The sequence below is a fragment of the Capricornis sumatraensis genome, chromosome 8, assembly GCF_032405125.1.
Source record: "Capricornis sumatraensis isolate serow.1 chromosome 8, serow.2, whole genome shotgun sequence".
Lineage (NCBI taxonomy): Eukaryota > Metazoa > Chordata > Mammalia > Artiodactyla > Bovidae > Capricornis > Capricornis sumatraensis.
Window position 1 is genome coordinate 60,465,811 of NC_091076.1, and position 20,579 is coordinate 60,486,389.

At 38.3% G+C, this 20,579-nt stretch overlaps 1 protein-coding gene across 4 annotated transcripts in view; it reads right to left on the reverse strand.

Annotated features, from left to right (window-relative positions):
* The window catches only part of TRIM37 (tripartite motif containing 37), a 141,258-nt gene that overhangs the window by 78,695 nt on the left and 41,984 nt on the right, over nucleotides 1-20,579 (reverse strand). For all 4 annotated transcript variants that reach the window (XM_068976307.1, XM_068976308.1, XM_068976306.1 and 1 more), the window contains one exon: nucleotides 9,418-9,494. In XM_068976307.1, the coding sequence (XP_068832408.1) occupies nucleotides 9,418-9,494 (77 nt within the window). The remainder of the gene's footprint in view (nucleotides 1-9,417; nucleotides 9,495-20,579) is intronic.

The window sequence follows — 20,579 nt, forward strand, 5'->3', positions numbered from 1 at the left end:
GCGAGCCACAACTGTTGAGTGCCTGAGATCGCAAGCTGCAACTATTGAAGCCCACACCCTAGAGCTCAGGCTCTACCTCAAAAGAAACCACCACAATGAGAAGCCTGCACAAGGCACAGAGAGAGGAGCCCCGCCCACCACAACTAGAGAAAAAGCCTGCGCAGCAGCGAAGACACAGTTCAGTTCAGTCGCTCAGTCGTGTCCGACTCTTTTCGACCCCATGAATCGCAGCACCCCAGGTCTCCCTGTCCATCACCAACTCCCAGAGTTCACTCAGATTCACGTTCATCGAGTCAGTGATGCCATCCAGCCATCTCATCCTCTGTTGTCTCCTTCTCCTCCTGCCCCCAATCCCTCCCAGCATCAGAGTCTTTTCCAATGAGTCAACTCTTCACATGAGGTGGCCAAAGTACTGGAGTTTCAGCTTTAGCATCATTCCTTCCAAAGAAATCCAAGGGCTGATCTCCTTCAGAATGGACTGGTTGGATCTCCTTGCAGGCCAAGGGACTCGCAAGAGTCTTCTCCAACACCACAGTTCAAAAGCATCAATTCTTCGGCACTCAGCTTTTTTCACAGTCCAAGTCTCACATCCATACATGACCACAGGAAAAACCATGGCCTCGACTAGACGGACCTTAGTTGGCAAAGTAATGTCTCTGCTTTTGAATATGCTATCTAGGTTGGTCATAACTTTTCTTCCATGAAGTAAGCGTCTTTTAATTTCATGGCTGCAGTCACCATCTGCAGTGATTTTGGAGCCCAGAAAAATAAAGTCTGACACTGTTTCCACTGTTTCCCCATCTGTTTCCCATGAAGTGATGGGACCAGATGCCATGATCTTTGCTTTCTGAATGTTGAGCTTTAAGCCAACTTTTTCACTCTCCTCTTTCATCAAGAGGCTTTTGAGTTCCTCTTCACTTTCTGCCATAAGGGTGGTGTCATCTGCAGATCTGAGGTTATTGATATTTCTCCCGGTAATCTTGATTCCAGCTTGTGCTTCTTCCAGCCCAGCATTTCTCATGATGTACTACGCATATAAGTTAAATAAGAAGGGTGACAATATACAGCCTTGACATACTCCTTTTCCTATTTGGAACAAGTCTGTTGTTCCATGTCCAGTTCTAACTGTTGCTTCCTGACCTGCATACAGATTTCTCAAGAGGCAGGTCAGGTGGTCTGGTATTCCCATCTCTCTCAGAATTTTCCAGTTTATTGTGATCCACACAGTCAAAGGCTTTGGCATAGTCAGTAAAGCAGAATAGATGTTTTTCTGGAACTCTCTTGCTTTTTCAATGATCCAGCAGATGTTGGCAATTCGATCTCTGGTTCCTCTGCCTTTTCTAAAACCAGCTTGAACATCAGGAAGTTCACGGTTCACGTATTGCTAAAGCCTGGCTTGGAGAATTTTGAGCATTACTTTACTAGCGTGTGAGATGAGTGCAATTGTGTGGTAGTTTGAGCATTCTTTGGCATTGCCTTTCTTTGGGACTGGAATAAAAACTGACCTTTTCCAGTCCTGTGGCCACTGCTGAGTTTTCCAAATGTGTTGGCATATTGAGTGCAGCACTTTCACAGCATCATCTTTCAGGATTTGAAACAGCTCAATTGGAATTCCATCACCTCCACTAGCTTTGTTCGTAGTGATGCTTTCTAAAGCCCACTTGACTTCACATTCCAGGATGTCTGGCTCTAGATGAGTGATCATACCATCATGATTATCTGGGTCATGAAGATCTTTTTTATACAGTTCTTCTGTGTATTCTTGCCACCTCTTCTTAATATCTTCTGCTTCTGTTAGGTCCAGACCATTTCTGTCCTTTATTGCAACCATCTTTGCATGAAATGTTCCCTTGGTATCTCTAATTTTCTTGAAGAGATCTCTAGTCTTTCCCATTCTGTTGTTTTCCTCTATTTCTTTGCACTGATCGCTGAAGAAGGCTTTCTTATCTCTTCTTGCTATTCTCTGGGACTCTGCATTCAGATGCTTATATCTTTCCTTTTCTCCTTTGCTTTTCGCCTCTCTTCTTTTCACAGCTATTTGTAAGGCCTCCCACAGCACAGCCATAAACAAAAAGTTTTAATGCCGTGGAACTTAAGCGTATAATTGGTAAGTCAGACACGTTTATATATATCCATAAAACCATCACCAGTACAGCAACCAAAACAGATATCCACTATTCCCAGAGTCTCCTCTGCCTCGCGTAATTCTTCTCTTACTTTCTCCCTACACCGTCCAACCAACCTCAGCCCAGCCTGCCCCACCTCTCAGCAACCACACATCTGCACTATCACTACAGATTAGTTTGCATTTTTCTAGAGGTTTATATAATAGAATCATTTACATGTGCTCTTTTTAGTCTGGCTCCTTTCATTTAAAATAATTTAAAAGTCCTATTGTCACGTGTCAATAGTTCATTATTTTTTCTTGCTAAGTTTTATTTCATTGTCTAGCCATAGCAAAATTTGCTTACTTATCTGTTGATGGCCAGTAGCGTTGATTTTACTTGGCTATTCAAAATGTAGTTACTACGAACATTTCTGTAAGACTTTGTCGGATGTCTAGTTCCTTTTCTCTGAGGTAAATATCTAAGTGTGGTTTGACTGAGTCATACAGAAGTGTATGACTTGTTTGCACCAACTTGTTTACAGAAGTCATTGTATCATTTTATATTCCCATCAGAAACATCTAAGACTTCAGATTTCTCTGTATTCTTGCCAACACGTGGTATGATCTTTGTAATTATAGCTCCTCTAATGGGCCATGTAGTATTGTATTGTAGATAAATTTGTTTCCCTAATGACTAATTCCATAAACACCTTACACAGGCTTAGTGTGTCATGTATATACCTTCTTTATGGGTGTCGGACAAACTTTTTGCTAATATGGGGAAGGGACCTTGTTTATTTATTATCAGTACAATTCCACGTAATCTGAGGAAGAGAACTTTATAATTCTCATGAAGTCTAATTTTAAAATGTGTTTCTTTTATGGACTGTGTTTTTGCATTTTAACTAAAATAACAATGCCCAAGACAAAGGTACATTTCCTCTGTGTTATCACCAATGAGTTTTATTATTTTACTATATATATATAGATATATAGATATCTACTATCTATACTATAGTATAGATATATACTATCTCCAGCAAGTTTTATTATTTTACAACTTAAATCTAGGTCTAGGATCAATTTTCAGTTAGTTTAGGTATATAGTGTGAGGTATGGATCTGAATTCCATTTTTTTGCATAGGAATATCCAAATATTCAAGAGCAATTTGTTGAAAAGATTACACCTTCCCCACAGCACTGTCTTTGCATCTTTTTCAACCACTAATTTCCTAATGAAAGTGCATTTATTTCTAGAATTTTCACAGGTATCCCCTATTTTTTTAAAGTTCTCTTTCCGCCATTTTACTTTTTACGAAAGGGTCTACGCTAGTACTTGCTTTTGCTAACCAAGAAAAATTTCACTTAAAAAAAAAAAAACAGCTGAAAAGTGAAACTAGCATTCAGTGCTTGTCTTGTAGCAAGCCATTACAGAGGCATGCTCCAAGCAGCAAGAGTGTCACCACCAACCTCCTTCCAGGAAGGAACTATACCCAGCATCTCAGTATCAAGCTGCCATAGCTTTGAACTGTGTCTGTAAGCATATATACTTCATCCTTTTATATTCTGTGCATCTGTTAGCAAGGTATATCTCAAGGTAATTGTTTCTTCACTTGATGCCATTTCATCTTACAAAAGGTTTCAGAGAACTGCTCTACTTTTGGATCAGGGAGGAGATCTGTATATTCCATTGATCATCTGTCTCTTACGCTAATATGATGTATTATGCTGATACTCTATGGCTTTATTATATATCTTCAGTTATACAGTGTTAGACTTTAAATGTTATCCTTTCGATTTCAATGATTTTCTCTACTGCGTGTTTATCTCATTGCACTTTTTATCTTTGTTACTATTTTTATTCTGTTTACTTTTCATTTAACTTGTTTTTTCTAGTTTATTAAGAGACGCTGACATTTATTTAAGGCCTTTCTGCTTTTCATTTATATGGGCATTTAGTCATATAAAATTTCCCCTACCTATTGCTTTAGCAACATGCTACAAATTCTGGTATGCTGTGTTTTCACTCCACTTCAAAAAACTTTTAAAAACCCTATTATGATTTCCTCTTGGATCCAGGGGTTATTTAGAAGTATGTTATTCAAACTATGTCAGATTTTTAAAATATCTATTACAAACATCTAAATTGAATTCATTACAGTAAAAAAAAAAACCTGAATGATTTGAAAATTTTTGAATTTTTTCAGACATATTTTACATTCCAGAATATGGTCTTTCTTGGTAAATATTTTGTGCACACTTAAGAATAATTTGCATTCTGCTACCGTTGGATCAAAGAGTCTATAAATGTCCAGCAAGTCAGGCTGGGTGACAGGGCTATCCAGATTTACTATACCCTTGATGATTTTCTGCCTACCTGCTGTATCAACTGAGAGAAGAAGTTCTATTTCTTCTTATACTTCTATCAGTTTTTGCTTTGTGCATTTTCAAAATCTGTTACCAGAGTATAAACAGAAATATTTATAATCATTGTATGTCCTCTTCATTAACTGATCCTTTTATCACTATGAAATAAACTTCTTTATCTCTGGTAATATGCTTTCCTTTGAAATCTACTTGGATATTAAAGTAACATCTCCAACTTGGTTTTGATTAGTATGGCATATCTTTACATTTAATGCATATTTCTTGGGTTTGGCATACACGTGAGTTTTGCTTTTCTAGCCAATCTGACAATCTTCACTTACATCTTGGTATTCCTCCCATATGTGTTTTGTTACCACTTATCTTTTCCTGCCTGCTTTAAAACTAGGATTTGCTTCAATTTTATCCCCACCATTGCTTTATAAACTAAAGATCTCTGTCATTTTAGCAGTGGCTTTATAATTTATAGTTTGGAAGGCTGAAGAGTGTCCCCAAGGTATTGACATCTTAATTCTCGGAACCTGTGAATAGGAATACACAGCTGCAATTAAGCCAAGGATCCTGAGATGAGGGGACTATCCTGGAAAATCCACATACACCCTAAATGTAACCATGTCACTGTAAGAGAAAAGCAGAGGAAGATCTGACAGACAATAAAAGGTAAGGCAACGTGACCAAAGGCAGAGATGGGGGTGACACTGTCATAAGCCCAAGAATGCTGGCAGTAAGCATAAGCTGAAAAGCAAGTAACAGATCTCCCTTAGTGCACAACTCTACTGAAACTGATTTTGGCCTAGCAATGGTTTTTGGGTTTCTGGTATCCAGAAATGTGAGGGAAATGTTTTCTGTTGTTTTAAGCTGCCAAATTCCTGGTAATTTGTTACAAGAGGCAAGAAAAAATAATAGGATAGTATGTATCTTTAACATATCACAGTCTATCTTTAATTGTTATTATACCACTTTACATATAGTGTCAGAATCTTACATTATACTTCCATGCTTTAATCGTTTGGCCTTTTAAAACAATTATTTATTTCTGGTTTCACTGGGTCTTCACTGCTGCACACAGGCTCTCTCTAGCTGCAGTGAGCAGAGGCTTCTCCTGTGCACAGGCTTCTCCGTGTGGTGGCTTCTCTTGCTGCAGAGCACGTGCTCGAGGTGTGAAGGCTTCAGCAGTTGCGGCTCATCGGCTCTAGAGCGTAAGCTCAGTGGTGGTGGTGCACTGGGTCAGCTGCTCTGTGGCATGTAGGACCTTCCAGGACCAAGGATCAAACCCATGTCCCCAAGATTGGCAGGCAGATTTTAACCACTGGACCACCTAGGAAGTTCCTCTTTCGGCCTTTATACAGCTGTTTTTGTTGTGAATTTTGCTTTTAAATATGTTAAAAACCCCAAAATATAATGCTGTTTTTTATTATATTGTCAATTATCACTTAAAATTACTTTAGCAACAGAAAAAAGACTTTATTTACACAAGTAATTTCCATTTCTTGTGCTCTTCATTTTTTTGTTTAAATTCAGAGGTTCAACTGGTATTAATTACCCTGTGTGAAGCATGTACTTTAACATTTCTTATAGTTCAGATCTGAAAATGTCTTAGTTTCACTGTATTTTTTAAAATATATTCTTGCTGATTATAAAATTCTAGGTTAATGTTAGTTTCTTTCAATCTTTTTAAAATGTTGCTATATTATCATTTCACTTGAATTCTTTCCAGTGAGAAACCTGATTTCACCCTTACCTCTGTGCCTCTAAATTTAACGACTTTTTTTTCACTGACAGTTTAAAGATATTTTGTTTACCACTGGTTTTAAGCAATTTGATTATGATGTGCTTTGATGTTTCCTTCATGCTTCATGTGCTTATAGTTCACTAACTTCTGGACCCATGGGCTTGAAGCTTTTATCGAGTCTGGAAAGTATTTACTATTTCCTTCCCATCCCCTTCTTCAAGGACTCCAGATATTTGTCCATTAAGCTACTTAAAGTTGTTTTATAGTTTTGGAATTCTATTCTCTATGTTCACATTTTGAATAGTTTCTATAGCTAATGCCTTCAAATCCATTAATTCATTAATTAATCCTTTCTTAATTAATCAATTAATCCTTTCTTCTGTAGTATCTAATCTGTCATTCATGCCAACCAGTGTTCTTCATTTCAAATATAGTTAGTTCATTCTCAGTAAGTTCAGTATTAATTTTCTGTATCTTCCATATCTCTATTCAACTTCTGAACAGATGGAGTGTAGTCATAAAAACTGAGAAAAATATTTTCTCCTAACTCTCACATGAGAACCTAGTTGTCTTTTTAAGCCATACAAAGATTTCCAAAAATGCAAAACAATACAAATTTTCTCATCAAATATTATTTTGTTTTAGAAAGAGTTATTATTCATAAAAATGCGGTTAGTTTATTATCATAAGTAAATTAATTTTTTAAATGTTTTAATTTCTAATTCATAAAATACCAATAGATATAACTCACATTGAAAAAAACAGAAAACAGTTCTTGCTCAAATCAACTGATTACTCTCCTCAGTATTGGTTATGTCTTCCTCCCTCTTTGCATGCCAATTAATCTTTGACTGAATAACAGATAATGTAACCTTAACTTTGTTGGGTGCTGGATATTTTTGTAATCTTACCAGTTTTCTTGAGCTCTGCTCTAGACTGCTGCTAGGTTACCTGGAAACAATTCAATTCTTTCAGGTCTTGCTTTTATTTGTTAGATGGGTCTGCAGTAATGTCCAGTCTAGGACTGTTCTCCACTAGGGAGGCAAAAATATCTTGTATACTTCATTCAATGCCCCATGGATCATAAGTTACCACTATGGTGATAGGCATACACACAATTACTGGCCCTGTACCAGGCACCAGGCACCACTCCCTCTAAACCTTTCCAGATGGTCCTTCCCCCAGCCTCAGGTAGGTTTCTTTACCTGCAGGCCCTACTCAATACTCTGCAGAATATTTGAAGAGTGTGTGTTAGTCACTGAGTTGTGTCTGACTCTTTGCGAGCCCATGGACTACAGCCCACCAAGCTCCCCTGTCCATGGGATTCTCCAGGCAAGAACACTGGAGTGGGTTGCCACGCCCTTCTCTGGAGTTCTTTGTACAGATCTCTCTTCTGGTGTTCTGACCACTGCACTGTAGGTATGCTGGTCTTTCTGGACCCTCAGCACAGTCTCCTCAACTCAAGGTGTTAGCCAGACTCTGTTGCATTTCTGCTTCCATGTATTATGGCCTGAAAACTCTCTCAAGGTTAAGTGAGGCAATCATAGATATGATTTATTTCTTGTCTCTCAGGGATTGCTTTCATTTGTTGCCTCAGGCCTGGTGTCTAGAAAATGTTTTTCTTTTTGGTTGTTATAGACGAAAGGGTTATCACTATTATGCCATAACTAGAAGCACATATCTCAATTCAAACCAACAGATTATGGTGTAACAGAGTGAAATAAAATTCACTGATATGGTTCCAGATTTCATGCTACAAATTACATTTAACAAACAAGCACTTGTTCAGTTTTGGGGTAATATCAAAAATGATTCACAATTATCTAAAACTGCTTTTTAAAGTGTTCCTCCCTAACAAAAAGTAAATTAGGGCTGCCAGGAACTGGGTGGGAAGGGGAAGTGATTGCTAAGAAGTACAGTGTTGCTTTGTGGGGTGATGAAAATGTTCTGCAGAATTCCCTGGCAGCAGTGGTTAATATTCTTTGCTTGCAGTGTCGGAGCACAGGTTTGCTCCCTCGTTGGGGAACTAAGATTCCACATGCCATGAGGCATGGCCAAAAAATTTTAAAGAGAAAAAAAAAAGAAAATATTCTGAAATTAGATATGGTGATAGCTGTAGAACTCAATGAATATATGAAAATCTACTGAATTCAACACTTTTATTTATAAGATGAACTTTATGGTATGGTTCCCTGGTGGCTCAGATGGCAGGAAGATCCCCTAGAGAAGGGCATGGCTACCCACTCCAATCTTGCCTGGAGAATTCCATGGACAGAGGAGCCTATAGGGCTACAGTCCATGGGGTCGCAAAGATCTGGACATGAGTGAGCAACTAACTCATCTCCTAGCTAACTCGGAGAAGGCAATGGCACCCCATTCCAGTACTCTTGCCTGGAAACTCCCATGGACAGAGGAGCCTGGTGGGCTGCAGTCCTTGGGTCACTAAGAGTTGGACATGACTGAGCAACTTCCCTTTCACTTTCCACTTTCATGCACTGGAGAAGGAAATGGCAACCCACTCCAGTGTTCTTGCCTGGAGAATCCCAGGGATGGGGGAGCCTGGTGGGCTGCCACCTATGGGGTCGCACAGAGTCGGACACAGTTGAAACAACTTAGCAGCAGCAGCGCAACTAACACTTTCACTTTCATGTGGTATGTGAACTGTATCGCACTGTAAAAGACTCCCCAACTACGTATGAAATTCAAAATCCATCAGGCCAGATTTTAAATATATACTTCAACCCAAACAACTTATTACAGTAAACTGAATAGCCATACATTAAGAGGTTTTTACAATACGTTTTCTCACCAAGTATTACTTTGCTTTAGAAAAAGTTATTCTCCAAGAAAATGTTATTCATGCTAATATGTAATAGGTTTATTATTACTTTAAAGTGAATTAACAAAAATTGAAATTTTTTTGTTTTAATTTCCAATTCAGAAAATACCAACAGATAAACCCATATAAAGAAAAATTCTTTGGATTTCCCAATAAAATTTAACATTATAGAGTCCTAATGCCATATAATTTAAGAACTGACAGTCTATGCCAACATACTATGCCAGAGATTCCATACTGGTATAATATCTTAACAGACATGAAATATATTAGTCAACAAAAGTAGTTAACAAAAAAATGCTAAGAAGGTATGTAAACCCACACTAAAGTTTGTTACTTAATTGCATGTCTTACTTGGAAGTTTCTGGCAAGCCAGCTGAAAGTTCCAGAAATACAGATAAGTAGTAACCACGAACAACTCCATTTCCATCCTCAAAAAAAAAAGAAAAAGATGTTATGTAAACAGAAACTCCAGTCAATTTAAATGTAAAAATGTAAGCCATAATGAAACAAAATATAGAACAGTATCTGATATTTGGATAGAGAAGTAGTTTTAAGTTTAAAAGCAGTAAGAGAGCTGATAAAAAGACCAAGAGTCCACAAACTTTTTTTTCTACATAAAGATAGAAGCATTAAAGCATACAAACAAAGGAAAATATCAACTACTTTGAAAAGAGGAGTTTCAACACATACAGAACTCTTAAAAATGAGCCTCCAAGAAAAACAAAATCCCCAAAGAAATATACCCAAAAAATGAAAAGTCTCAACTTCACTAGGAAGTTGAGGAAGGAGACAAAAAAACAAAGGAGATAATATTTAAGATTAAAAAGGAGTAAATTGGAAAAAGGTAACACTTGATGTTGAAAGTAATTAAATATAATTTCTATGTTTCATATGTCAGGATTCCATATAAGATTCTGTCTGGAGATTTAAAGTTGCTCATATTTCTATTACAGAGATTTTATGAATAAAATTATTCCCTTCTCTATTTCTCAAGGGCTGTGTGAGATTACATTTGTTAAAACCACATGTATAAACACATTTGCCCAACCAGACTGTGAGGGCTGAGCGCAGGGATATGTCTACAGAAGGTTACAGCTATTTCTGAACCCGTTCATTTATAGGCTACTTTGCTCTCAAAGGTCCTGATGCAGCATTCAGGGTTTGACATGGTAATCATTCAGTAAACACAATAGTACAGAAACATGAATAATCACTTAAGGGAAAAGAGTTGGACACAAAAGATTATACGTCATCTCATTATATAAAATTCTGAAAAAGTAAAAGTACAGTGACAAAAACAGATCAGTGGTTGAGAGGGGTCAGGAAGGGAGGAAAAAGGATTAGCTGAAAAAGGTAAATCAGATAACTTCTGAGGATGACAAAACTCATGACTATGATAATGACTGTGCAACTGTATGTATTTGTCAAAATGTGCTAAATTTAGTCAATATAATGAAATATAAATTATATAACACATTACACTGATTTTTAAAAATCAACCAACATCCTTGTGCAAATAACTGGAGTTTCTTTCTTCTTTTAAAATTTGGTCCTAAAACAACTTCCCTGGAATACAGTCAATTAATAAAAGGTAGCAAACATTTTTTATTCTGATTCTATCACATAATAATATTAGAAACTCTGACCTAATTTTTAATTTTAAGGAACAAGATTTTTATAATTCTTATCGATGCACCATGTGTACCTCTAACAAAATGCCTGCTTTAAGAATTTTCAATAGGCAGAGGATTCTGGAAAAACTGCCACAATGGCACATAGTTTTTAAAACTCTCAAAAACTGAAAGTAAAACAACAATTGAACATCAAAACCAAACGTTCACAAACAACATTTACAACAAAACCAGGTAACAGGTTACCTCCACAACCCCCAAAACATAAGCAGATAAAGACAGACCAACTATAATCACAAAGACTTGCCTTGTATCAACACTGTGGGAGGAAGGAGAGAGAAGCAATGGGACATCTAACGGACCAGAAAAAAGGAAAACCACCAAATGGCCAAGAGTTAGTCACTGAAAAGCATGGTAAGCCACAGAACACTAGAAAATGCAAAAAAGTTGCTCAATATAATACCAACCGAGTATGAAAACTAAATGCAGTCTAGTAAGTCTAAACTCTGAAAAACGAGTATCCAGGGTCTTTGGGGACAGGTCTAAAGACTGCAAAGGAACTGCTAAGAGGAAAATAAAAGATAAATAGCATAGAAATAATACAAGCAAAGGAAGGAAAAGGTCCAGATTACAAGGACAGAAGAACCAGGAAATCTCTCAGAAAGCAAAGCACCGGATTTCTGATTGACATATCACATTGGTTATACACATGCAAAAGAATGAAGCTAGACCCCTCCATCATACAAAAATTAACTCAAAATATATTAAAGATCTAAACATAAGTCTTAAAAGTTATAGAAGTCTAAGAGGAAAATATAACCGAAAAGCTCCATGACAATGGAGTTGGTAAGAATTTCCTATATATGAAACCATAAGCCAAAACAGACAAACTATACTACAACATAATTTAAAATTTCTGTCCTTCAAAGGTCATGATCAACAGAGCAAAAAGAAACCTTAAAAGTTAGAAAAATATGTGTAAATCATATATCTAATAAGGGGTCAATATCCAGAATATGGAGGCTTTCCTGGTGGCTCAGATAGTCAAGAATCTGCCTGCAATGCAGGAGACCTGGGTTTGATTTCTAGGTCAAGAAGATTCCCCAGAGAAGGAAATGACTACCATTCTATCACTCCTGCCTGGGAAATTCCACGGAAAGAGGAGCCTGGTGGGCTACAGTCCACAGGGTTGTGAAGAGTTGGACTTGACTGAGCAACTAACATTTTCACATCTAGAATATATACACTTGAACAACTCCACAACAACAAAAAACTTGATTAAAAAATGAGCAAAGGACTTGAATACACATTTCTCTAAATAGGATATACAAATGTCTTATCAAGCACATGAAAAAAATGCTCAAAAACACCACTAGGGTATATAAATCGAAAGCACAATGAATTACCTCATCCCCATTAGTATGGTTATTACCAAAGAAACAGAAAACAAAAAGTACTGACGAAGATATGGACAAATTTGGACCCTTGTGCACTGCTGATGAGAATGTAAAATGGTGCAACTACTGTAGGCAACAGCATAGTTCCTTAAGACACTAAAAACAGAACTACCATGTGGTACAGCAATACCCTTTCTGGGTATATATCCAAAAGAATCAAAAGCAGGATACTGAAGAGATAGTTACACACCTATGTTCAAAACAGCATTAGTCACTAAAGACAAAAGACAGAAGCAAGTCAGATGTCTGCTGACAGACGGATAAATAAAACGTGGTATATACATACAACAGAATATTACTCAGCCTGAAAAGGGAAGGGAATTCTGATATAAGCTATGAAGAGGAGGAATCTTAAGAACATATGCTAAGTGAAAGAAGTCAGTAACAAGAAGATGTTACTGTGTTAAGATTCCACTTATGTGAGGTATCTAGAGTAGTCAAATTCACAGAAAAAGCAGAGTGATGTGTCTGAGGAGAAGGGGAAATGGGGAATTACTGTTTAACTGGCAGAGCACTTCAGTTTTGCAAGTTGAAAAAATTCTGGAAGTTAGTTACACAACAATGTAAATATACTTAACAATACTAAATGTACACTTAGAAATAGTTAAAATAGTAAATTTTATGTTATGCATTATTTACCAAAATGAAAGAGAAATAAAGGGTAAAATAACATCCCTACAGACAATGAAAGCACCCTAGAAAAACAAACTCAAAGATCAAAATTGTAACCTATTTCAAAATAACCTAAAGGACTCTTAAGAAAATAATGAGAGCCTGCAGGAAGAAAAGAAAAGCTAAGAAAATATGATATGAAAGAATAACAGAAATCAGTATTAGAAAAACTCAGATATCAAGTAACACAACTAAGGGAAGAATCAGAAATAAAAGGAAGTTATTTAAGAAATAAAGACTGAACTAAAAGAACATAAGGGCAAATAAGCACAACAGCTGATATCTTTTAAAAAATAAGTGAACAAGGAAAAATTTTTAAGTTAAAAAGAAATGAAGAAAGAGGTAAAAAAATTAGAAAGTGGTAAGTATTAAAGACAAAGGCAAAGAAGATTCAAAATGCAGATAATAAAAGTCCCAAGAGAAAACCAACAGTAGAAACAAAGGAGATATTTAAAACTGTAATTCAGGAAATATTTTCTTTTACGAAATCTAAAACTATATATTGAAAGAGCCCAGCATGTAACAGAATACAGGCCCAAAAAACCCAACACATATAGTAGTAAACTAGTGGATTTAAAAAGGATTGGAACTCCACTCAATGCTCTGGGGTGTCTTAAAAGGGAAGGAATTCTTAAAAAAGAGTGGTAAAGGATATACATTATTTTCAACACACAGAAATTCAGGAAATATTGTTTCCATTAACCTTTCCAGTTGAATTTACTAGAAAACAAGCTCTGAACCCTAACAGCTGTCTAGACACAGCAGAGGGAAATGAGAGTATATGCAAAATAGTTTTAAAGCTTTCTCAGTAACTGATGGTAGAATTTCTCAAGTTGATGGTAGAATTGAGTTCCCCTCCTGAAATTTTCTTTATAGAGCAAATGAATGATTCATTATGATACATTACAATTCTCTTATTTCCTATGGCTTCATAAAGTAGGTTCCTAGAATAGAAGAAATGAGTTGAAAATTTAAAAATTCTCTAATTCTGAATTTGAATTATAAGTGTTAGTGTGACCTCATGAGTTATTTTATTTTTTAAAAAATACATACAGGGGACTTCCATGGTGATCCAGTGGCTGGGAATCCACCAGTCAACGCAGGGGACATGGGTTCACTCCCTGATCTGGGAAGATGCCACATGATGAGAAGCAACTAGCCCCAACTGCCACAACTACTAAGCCCATGCTCTAGAGCCCAGGTATCGCAACTAATGAAACCCACCAGTGCCTAGAGCCTGTGCTTCCTAACAAGAAAAGCCATCACAATGTGAAGCTCAAGCATGGCAATGAGGAGTCCCTGCTCGTGGCAACGAGAGAAAACCATGCACAGCAATGAAGATGAAGAAAGCTCAGCCAAAAATAAGTAGAATTTAAAGAAAAAAACTTCAAAAAAAAATTACATATATACATGTGTCAAAAAAAAAAAAAAAACCCAAACAGGGAGAATAAGATGGTGGAGGAGGAGGTGGATGTGGAGTACATCTCTCCATGGATCCATCAGGAATACACCTTCAGACACAGAGGTGCACACACAACACCAGCTGAGAGCAAACAGGAGTACCTGACCAGTGGATAAGAATATACAGAATCACGCAAAGCTCAAGAAGGAAAAACAGGAGTGTTACTAGGACTGGACCTCCCATCGGTGGGTGGGGCAACTGAAGTAAGGGTCCAATCCCCACATCAGGGTAACTGTCTGAGTCAGAGGAGACACATTTAAGGCAGTAAGTGAAACAGCTGATATGCGGCAGCTAAAATGGAATGAGATACAGACAGTCCCTGCCGCAGCCATGCATACCCTGGATAGGGAGGCAGGTCCCCTAGAGGGTCGAGCAGCTGGGAGCTGGACCTTAGGGATTGTGGCGCAAACCCAGGACAAGGGCTGCTGTTGACTGTGGAAAGACTGACAGAGGTGATGTAAGGGAGGAGATGTGGTGGGAAATGCCCCTGGAGGAAAGGCGGGCAGCCATGGAAACAAGGCGTAGGGGATGGAGCCATCACCACAGCCTCTCTCTCCCCACGTCCACCATGAGAAGATGAACAAAAGAGAGGCTGGCCCATTAATTGCCTGACACACTGTACTACAGAGGAGGACCACACCCAGGGTGTCCTTTTAAGTGCCTGACACGCAAATCTACAGATTAGGACCCCAGCCAGGGGGGGCCCTCTATGTGCCTGATGTGCGTGATCAACAACAGAGAAGGACCCCAGGCAAGGGAGCCCTCTAAGCACCTGAATGGGCAGAGCTACAGAGAAAGACTAGCCAAACAGGCCTTCTGATCCCCAGTTTTCGGAGGCTTGGAAAAAGACTGATAGGGCCATAACTCCAGTGGCTGAGGCAGTCCGTGTCCCTGCACACTTGGTGCCACCGGGTTCCCTGTAAGCCAAGCAGCTGCGCCAGCTTCACGCTGAACCCTCAGTGGGGCAGAGCTGCCACAGGCAAAAAAAAAAAAAGTCTTGAGTCTATACATGTGGGATCACTTTGGTCGTGTCCAACTCTTTGTGACCCTGTGGACTGTGGTCTGCTAGGCTTCTCTGTTGGCTGGGGTGGTGGTGGAGGGGTTCTCTAGGCAAGAATACTGGAGTGTATTGTCTAATACTGGTTGCCGTGCCCTTCTAGAGCCCTACATTCCCTTCTTCCCTAGCTGCCAACTCCTCTGAGTACCTGATGCTGCCAGAATCCCTGCAACCCAAGCAGCTGCACCACCTCCACACTTGGCCCTCACTGGGGCAGACCCAAGTACTCCAGGGCAGCCTCAGAAGCAAAGCTCAGTGGAGGACCCACATGCAGAGGTGGAAATAAAACCACAATTGAAACCCAGGGGCAGTTCGGCTAAGGAAGAAGATCCAAAACCTTCCCACCAGCTGTGCAAGCTGCAGATTAAATCCACGTGGATCAACTACACAGACTCTGTGACTACAGAATATACAAAAGGATATTGAGAGGTCCCACAAAAGAAAAGGCCCTAGTTCTGACGCTGTGGACAAGAACAGAGGCAAGAACACACAGGAGTAGGACCAGATTAGTATCTGAGCTGCCCCCACAGCAGGTCCAGAGACCAGCGCAGTGTTGGAGGGCATCCTAGGGAGGAGAGGTGGACTGTGACTCCCAGTGAGGGAAAGGAATCTGACAGCAGTGACTCAAGAGAAACATTCATTCTTTTATTTCAACTTGTTTTATGGTTTCTTTTGGATTTTTTTTCTTTTCTTTCTTCCTTCCACCCTCCACCCCTACCCACCACTGCTCCCCCACCCCACCCCACCCCGGGCCTCCGTGTACTTGTAAATTTTATTGGCACTAAGAAGTCTAATCAAGCTTTTGAGTTTTTTTTCCTTTCTCTTTTCAATCACACATTTTATAGATGTTATAAAACTCTGCCTCTGCGTTGGGCTTTTGAAGTTCTATGGAGTTACCATTTTTTCTTTTCTTTTCTTAATCTTTAATTTTTTAAACCTATTATTATTTTTTCTACATTTATTCCTTTGTTTGCTTTTCCTACTGTTCTTTTCTCCTTGCACTTGATCTTTAATGTATATAAATCTTTATCTACCTCTATTTAGCTTTGCAAACCTAGTCCTTCTTTCCTCTCAACATATTTGATAGTTTTGTTTTCATTGCTTTATTCTCCAGTGGGCACCTTGCTTTACTTTCGTTTTCCACTTTGTGCTTCAGTTAGTTTTGTTCCTAACTGGTAGATATAATTTTTTGTTTCCTTTGTTTGCTGGGTCAATCTATTGTACTTTATTTTTGTTCGAATGTTTTGATTTTGCTTATGGATGTGTATGTATATGTGTATAATCCATTATTTTTTATCATTTTATCATCTTTGGTTTCTTGTTGTTGGGTATGTGTTTAAATTTCATTTAATGCCATAACAAACCACTTGTGGAATCTTTGTTCCTGACCAGGGATCAAGTCCTGAGTCTTTGGAGTGGGAACACTGACTCCAAGACCCTAGACTACCAGAGAACTAATCCTAGGGAGTAACAAATAGTGAGAACTCCCACAAAGGAAACCACTTGAATACAAGACCTGGCAACACCCAACTGCCAGCAGCACCCTGATCAGGGCACCTCATGCAAATAACAAACAAAACAAAAATACAAACCCAATCATCCACAGAGAGAATTACCAACTCACTCAGCCTTGAAGAAAAACAAAAACGACAGCATAAATATCACCCTATACAAAGCTTACACAAACCACTGCACCAACTGTAGAGGGGCAATCCAAAAGGAATCTTGAATTCAACCTTGAAGCCTGGGAAAAGGAGACCTCAAGCACAGTTAGTTTTTTTTAAAAAAAATGAAAAGGCAGAGAAATACTGCACAAATGAAGGAACAAACTAGAAACACAGAAGTCCAAATAAATGAAGAATAGGCAAAGTACCTGAAAAAGAATTCAGAATAATGATAGTAAAGATGATCGAAAACCTTGAAAACAGAATGGAGAAAAGGCAAGAATCAATTAACAAAGACCTAGAAGAATTAAAGAAAAAACATACAAACATCACAATTACTGAAATTAAAAATACTCTAGAAGGAATCAATAGGAGAATATCTGAAGCAGAAGAACAAATCAGTGAGCTGGAAGATAAACTGGTGAAAATAACTTCTGAAGGGCAAAATAAAGCAAAAAGAATGAAAAGAACTAAGGATAGTCTCAGAGACCTCTGGGAGAATATCACACACACCAACATTCGAATTATAGGGGTCCAAGAAGACGTGAAAAAGAAAGGGTATGAGAAAATTTTTGAAGAGATTATAGTTGAAAATTTCCCCAATATGGAAAAGGAAATAGTCAAGTCCAAGAGGCTCAAAGAGTCCCATACAGGATAAACCCAAGGAGAAACACCCAAAGACACATACTAATCAAACTAGCAAAGATTAAAAACAAAGAGAAAATAGAAGCAACAAAGTAACATACAAGGGAAACCCCACAGGTTTCAGCTGATTTTTCAGCAGAAACTCTGCAGGCCAGAAGGGAATGGCAAGATATATTTAAAGTACTGAAGGGGAAAAATCTACAACCACGATTATTCTACCCAGGAAGGATCCCATTCAAAATTGATGGGAGAAATCAAAAGCTTTTCAGACAAGCAAGAGTTAACCACCAAACCAGCTTTACAACAAATGTTAAAGGGACTTATATAGTCAAGAAATACAAGAGAAGAAAAAGATTTATAAAATCAAACCCAAAACAATTAAGAAAATGGCAATGTGTATGTGTGTTAGTTGTCCAGTCCTGTCCAACTCTTTGTGAGCTCATGGACTGTGGCTTGCCAGATTCCTCTGTCCATGGGATTCTGCAGGCAACAACCTGGAGTGGGTTGCCATTTCCTTCTCCAAAGAAAATGGCAATAGGAACATATATATCAATAATTACTTTAAATGTAAACGGAGTAAATGCCCCAACCAAAAGACACAGATTGGCTGAATGGATACAAAAACAAAATCCGTATACATTCTGTCTACAAGAAACCCACTTCAGACCTAAAAGGGACATGAGAAGATGGGAAAATATATTCCATGCAAATGAAAAGCAAAAGAGTAGCAATGAGTAGCAATCCTCGTATCAGACAAATTAGACCTTAAAGAAGATTACAAGAGATAAGGAAGGACACTACATAATGAACAACGGATCAATCCAAGAGGAAGACCTAACAATTGTAAACAGCTATGTACCCAACATAGGTGCACCTCAGTACCTAAGACAAACACTAACAGACATAAAAGGAGAAACTGACAGTAACACAGTAAGAGTAGGAGACTTTAACAGCCCTCTCACACCAATGGACAGATCATCAAAACAGAAAATCAATAAGGAAACACAAGTCTTAAATGATACATTAGATGAGATGGATCTCACTGATATCTCCAGGACATTCCATCCAAATGCAGAAGAATACACTTTCTTCTCAAGTGCACATGGAACATTCTCCAGGATAGACCACATCTTGAGTCAAAAATCAAATCTCAGTAAATTTAAGAAAACTGAAAGCATATCAAGCATCTTTTCAGACCACAATGCTATGAGACTAGAGATCAATTACAAGAAAAAAAACTGTAACACATACATGGAGATTAAACAATACATTTCTAAATAACCAACAGGTTACTGAAGAAATCATGAGGGAAATCAAAAAATTTCTAGAAACAAATGATAATGAAAACACGACAATTCAAAACCTATGGGATGCAGGAAAAACAGTTCTAAGAGGGAAGTTTATAGCAATACAATCCCATTTCAAGAAACAAGTAAAACATCGGAATAGACAACCTACCTTTACACCTAAAATAACTGGAAAATAAACAGAAAAACCCCCAAACTAGAAGAAAAGTGAAGTCGCTCAGTCATATCTGGCTCTTAGCGACCCCAGAGACTGTAGCCTACCAGGCTCCTCTGTCCATGGGATTTTCCAGGCAATAGTACTGGAGTGGGTTGCCATTTCCTTCTCCAGGGGATCTTCCCAACTCAGGGCTCAAACCTGAGTCACCTGCATTGCAGGCAGATGCTTTACCATCTGAGCTACCAGGGAAGAAATTAGAAGAAGGAAATCAAACAGATCAGAGCAGAAATAAATGAAAAAGAAATGAAACAAAAACAGCAAAGATTAATAAAAGTAAAGCTAGTTCTTTGAGAAGATAAATTGACAAACCTTTGCCCAGACTCATCAAGGAAAAAAAGACAGAAGAATCAAATCGACAAAATTAGAAATGAAAACAGAGATGTTACAACAGACAATGCAGAAATGCAAAGGATTATGAGAGACTATTATGAATGACTATATGGCAATAAAATGGATAACCTGGAAGAAATGGACAGATTCTTAGAAAAGTTCAATCTTTGAAGACTGAATCAGGAAGAAATAAAAATTATGAACAACCCAATTCAGTTCAGTTCAGTCACTCAGCTGTGTCCGACTCTCTGTGACCCCATGAATCACAGCACACCAGGCCTCCCTGTCCATCACCAACTCCCGGAGTTCACTCAGACTCGCGTCCATCAAGTCAGTGATGCCATCCAGCCATCTCATCCTCTGTCATCCCCTTCTCCTCCTGCCCCCAATTCCCCCCAGCATCAGAGTCTTTTCCAATGAGTCAACTCTTTGCATGAGGTGGCCAAAGTACTGGAGTTTCAGCTTCAGCATCATTCCTTCCAAAGAAATCCCAGGGCTGATCTCCTTCAGAATGGATTGGCTGGATCTCCTTGCAGTCCAAGGGACTCTCAAGAGTCTTCTCCAACACCACAGTTCAAAAGCATCAATTTTTCGGTGCTCAGCTTTCTTCACAGTCCAACTCTCACATCCATACATGACCACTGGAAAAACTATAGCCTTGACTAGATGGACCTTTGTTCGCAACGTAATGTCTCTGCTTTTGAATATACTATCTAGGTTGGTCATAACTTTTCTTCCAAGGAGTAAGTGTCTTTTAATTTTATGGCTGCAATCACCGTTTGCAGTGATTCTGGAGCCCAAAAAAATAAAGTCTGACACTGTTTCCACTGTTTCCCCATCTATTTCCCATGAAGCGATGGGACCAGATGCCATGATCTTAATTTTCTGAATATTGAGCTTTAAGCCAACTTTTTTACTCTCCTCTTTCACTTTCATCAAGAGGCTTTTTAGCTCCTCTTCATTTTCTGCCATAAGGGTGGTGTCATCTGCAGATCTGAGGTTATTGATATTTCTCCCGGCAATCTTGATTCCAGCTTGTGATTCTTCCAGTCCAGCGTTTCTCATGATGTA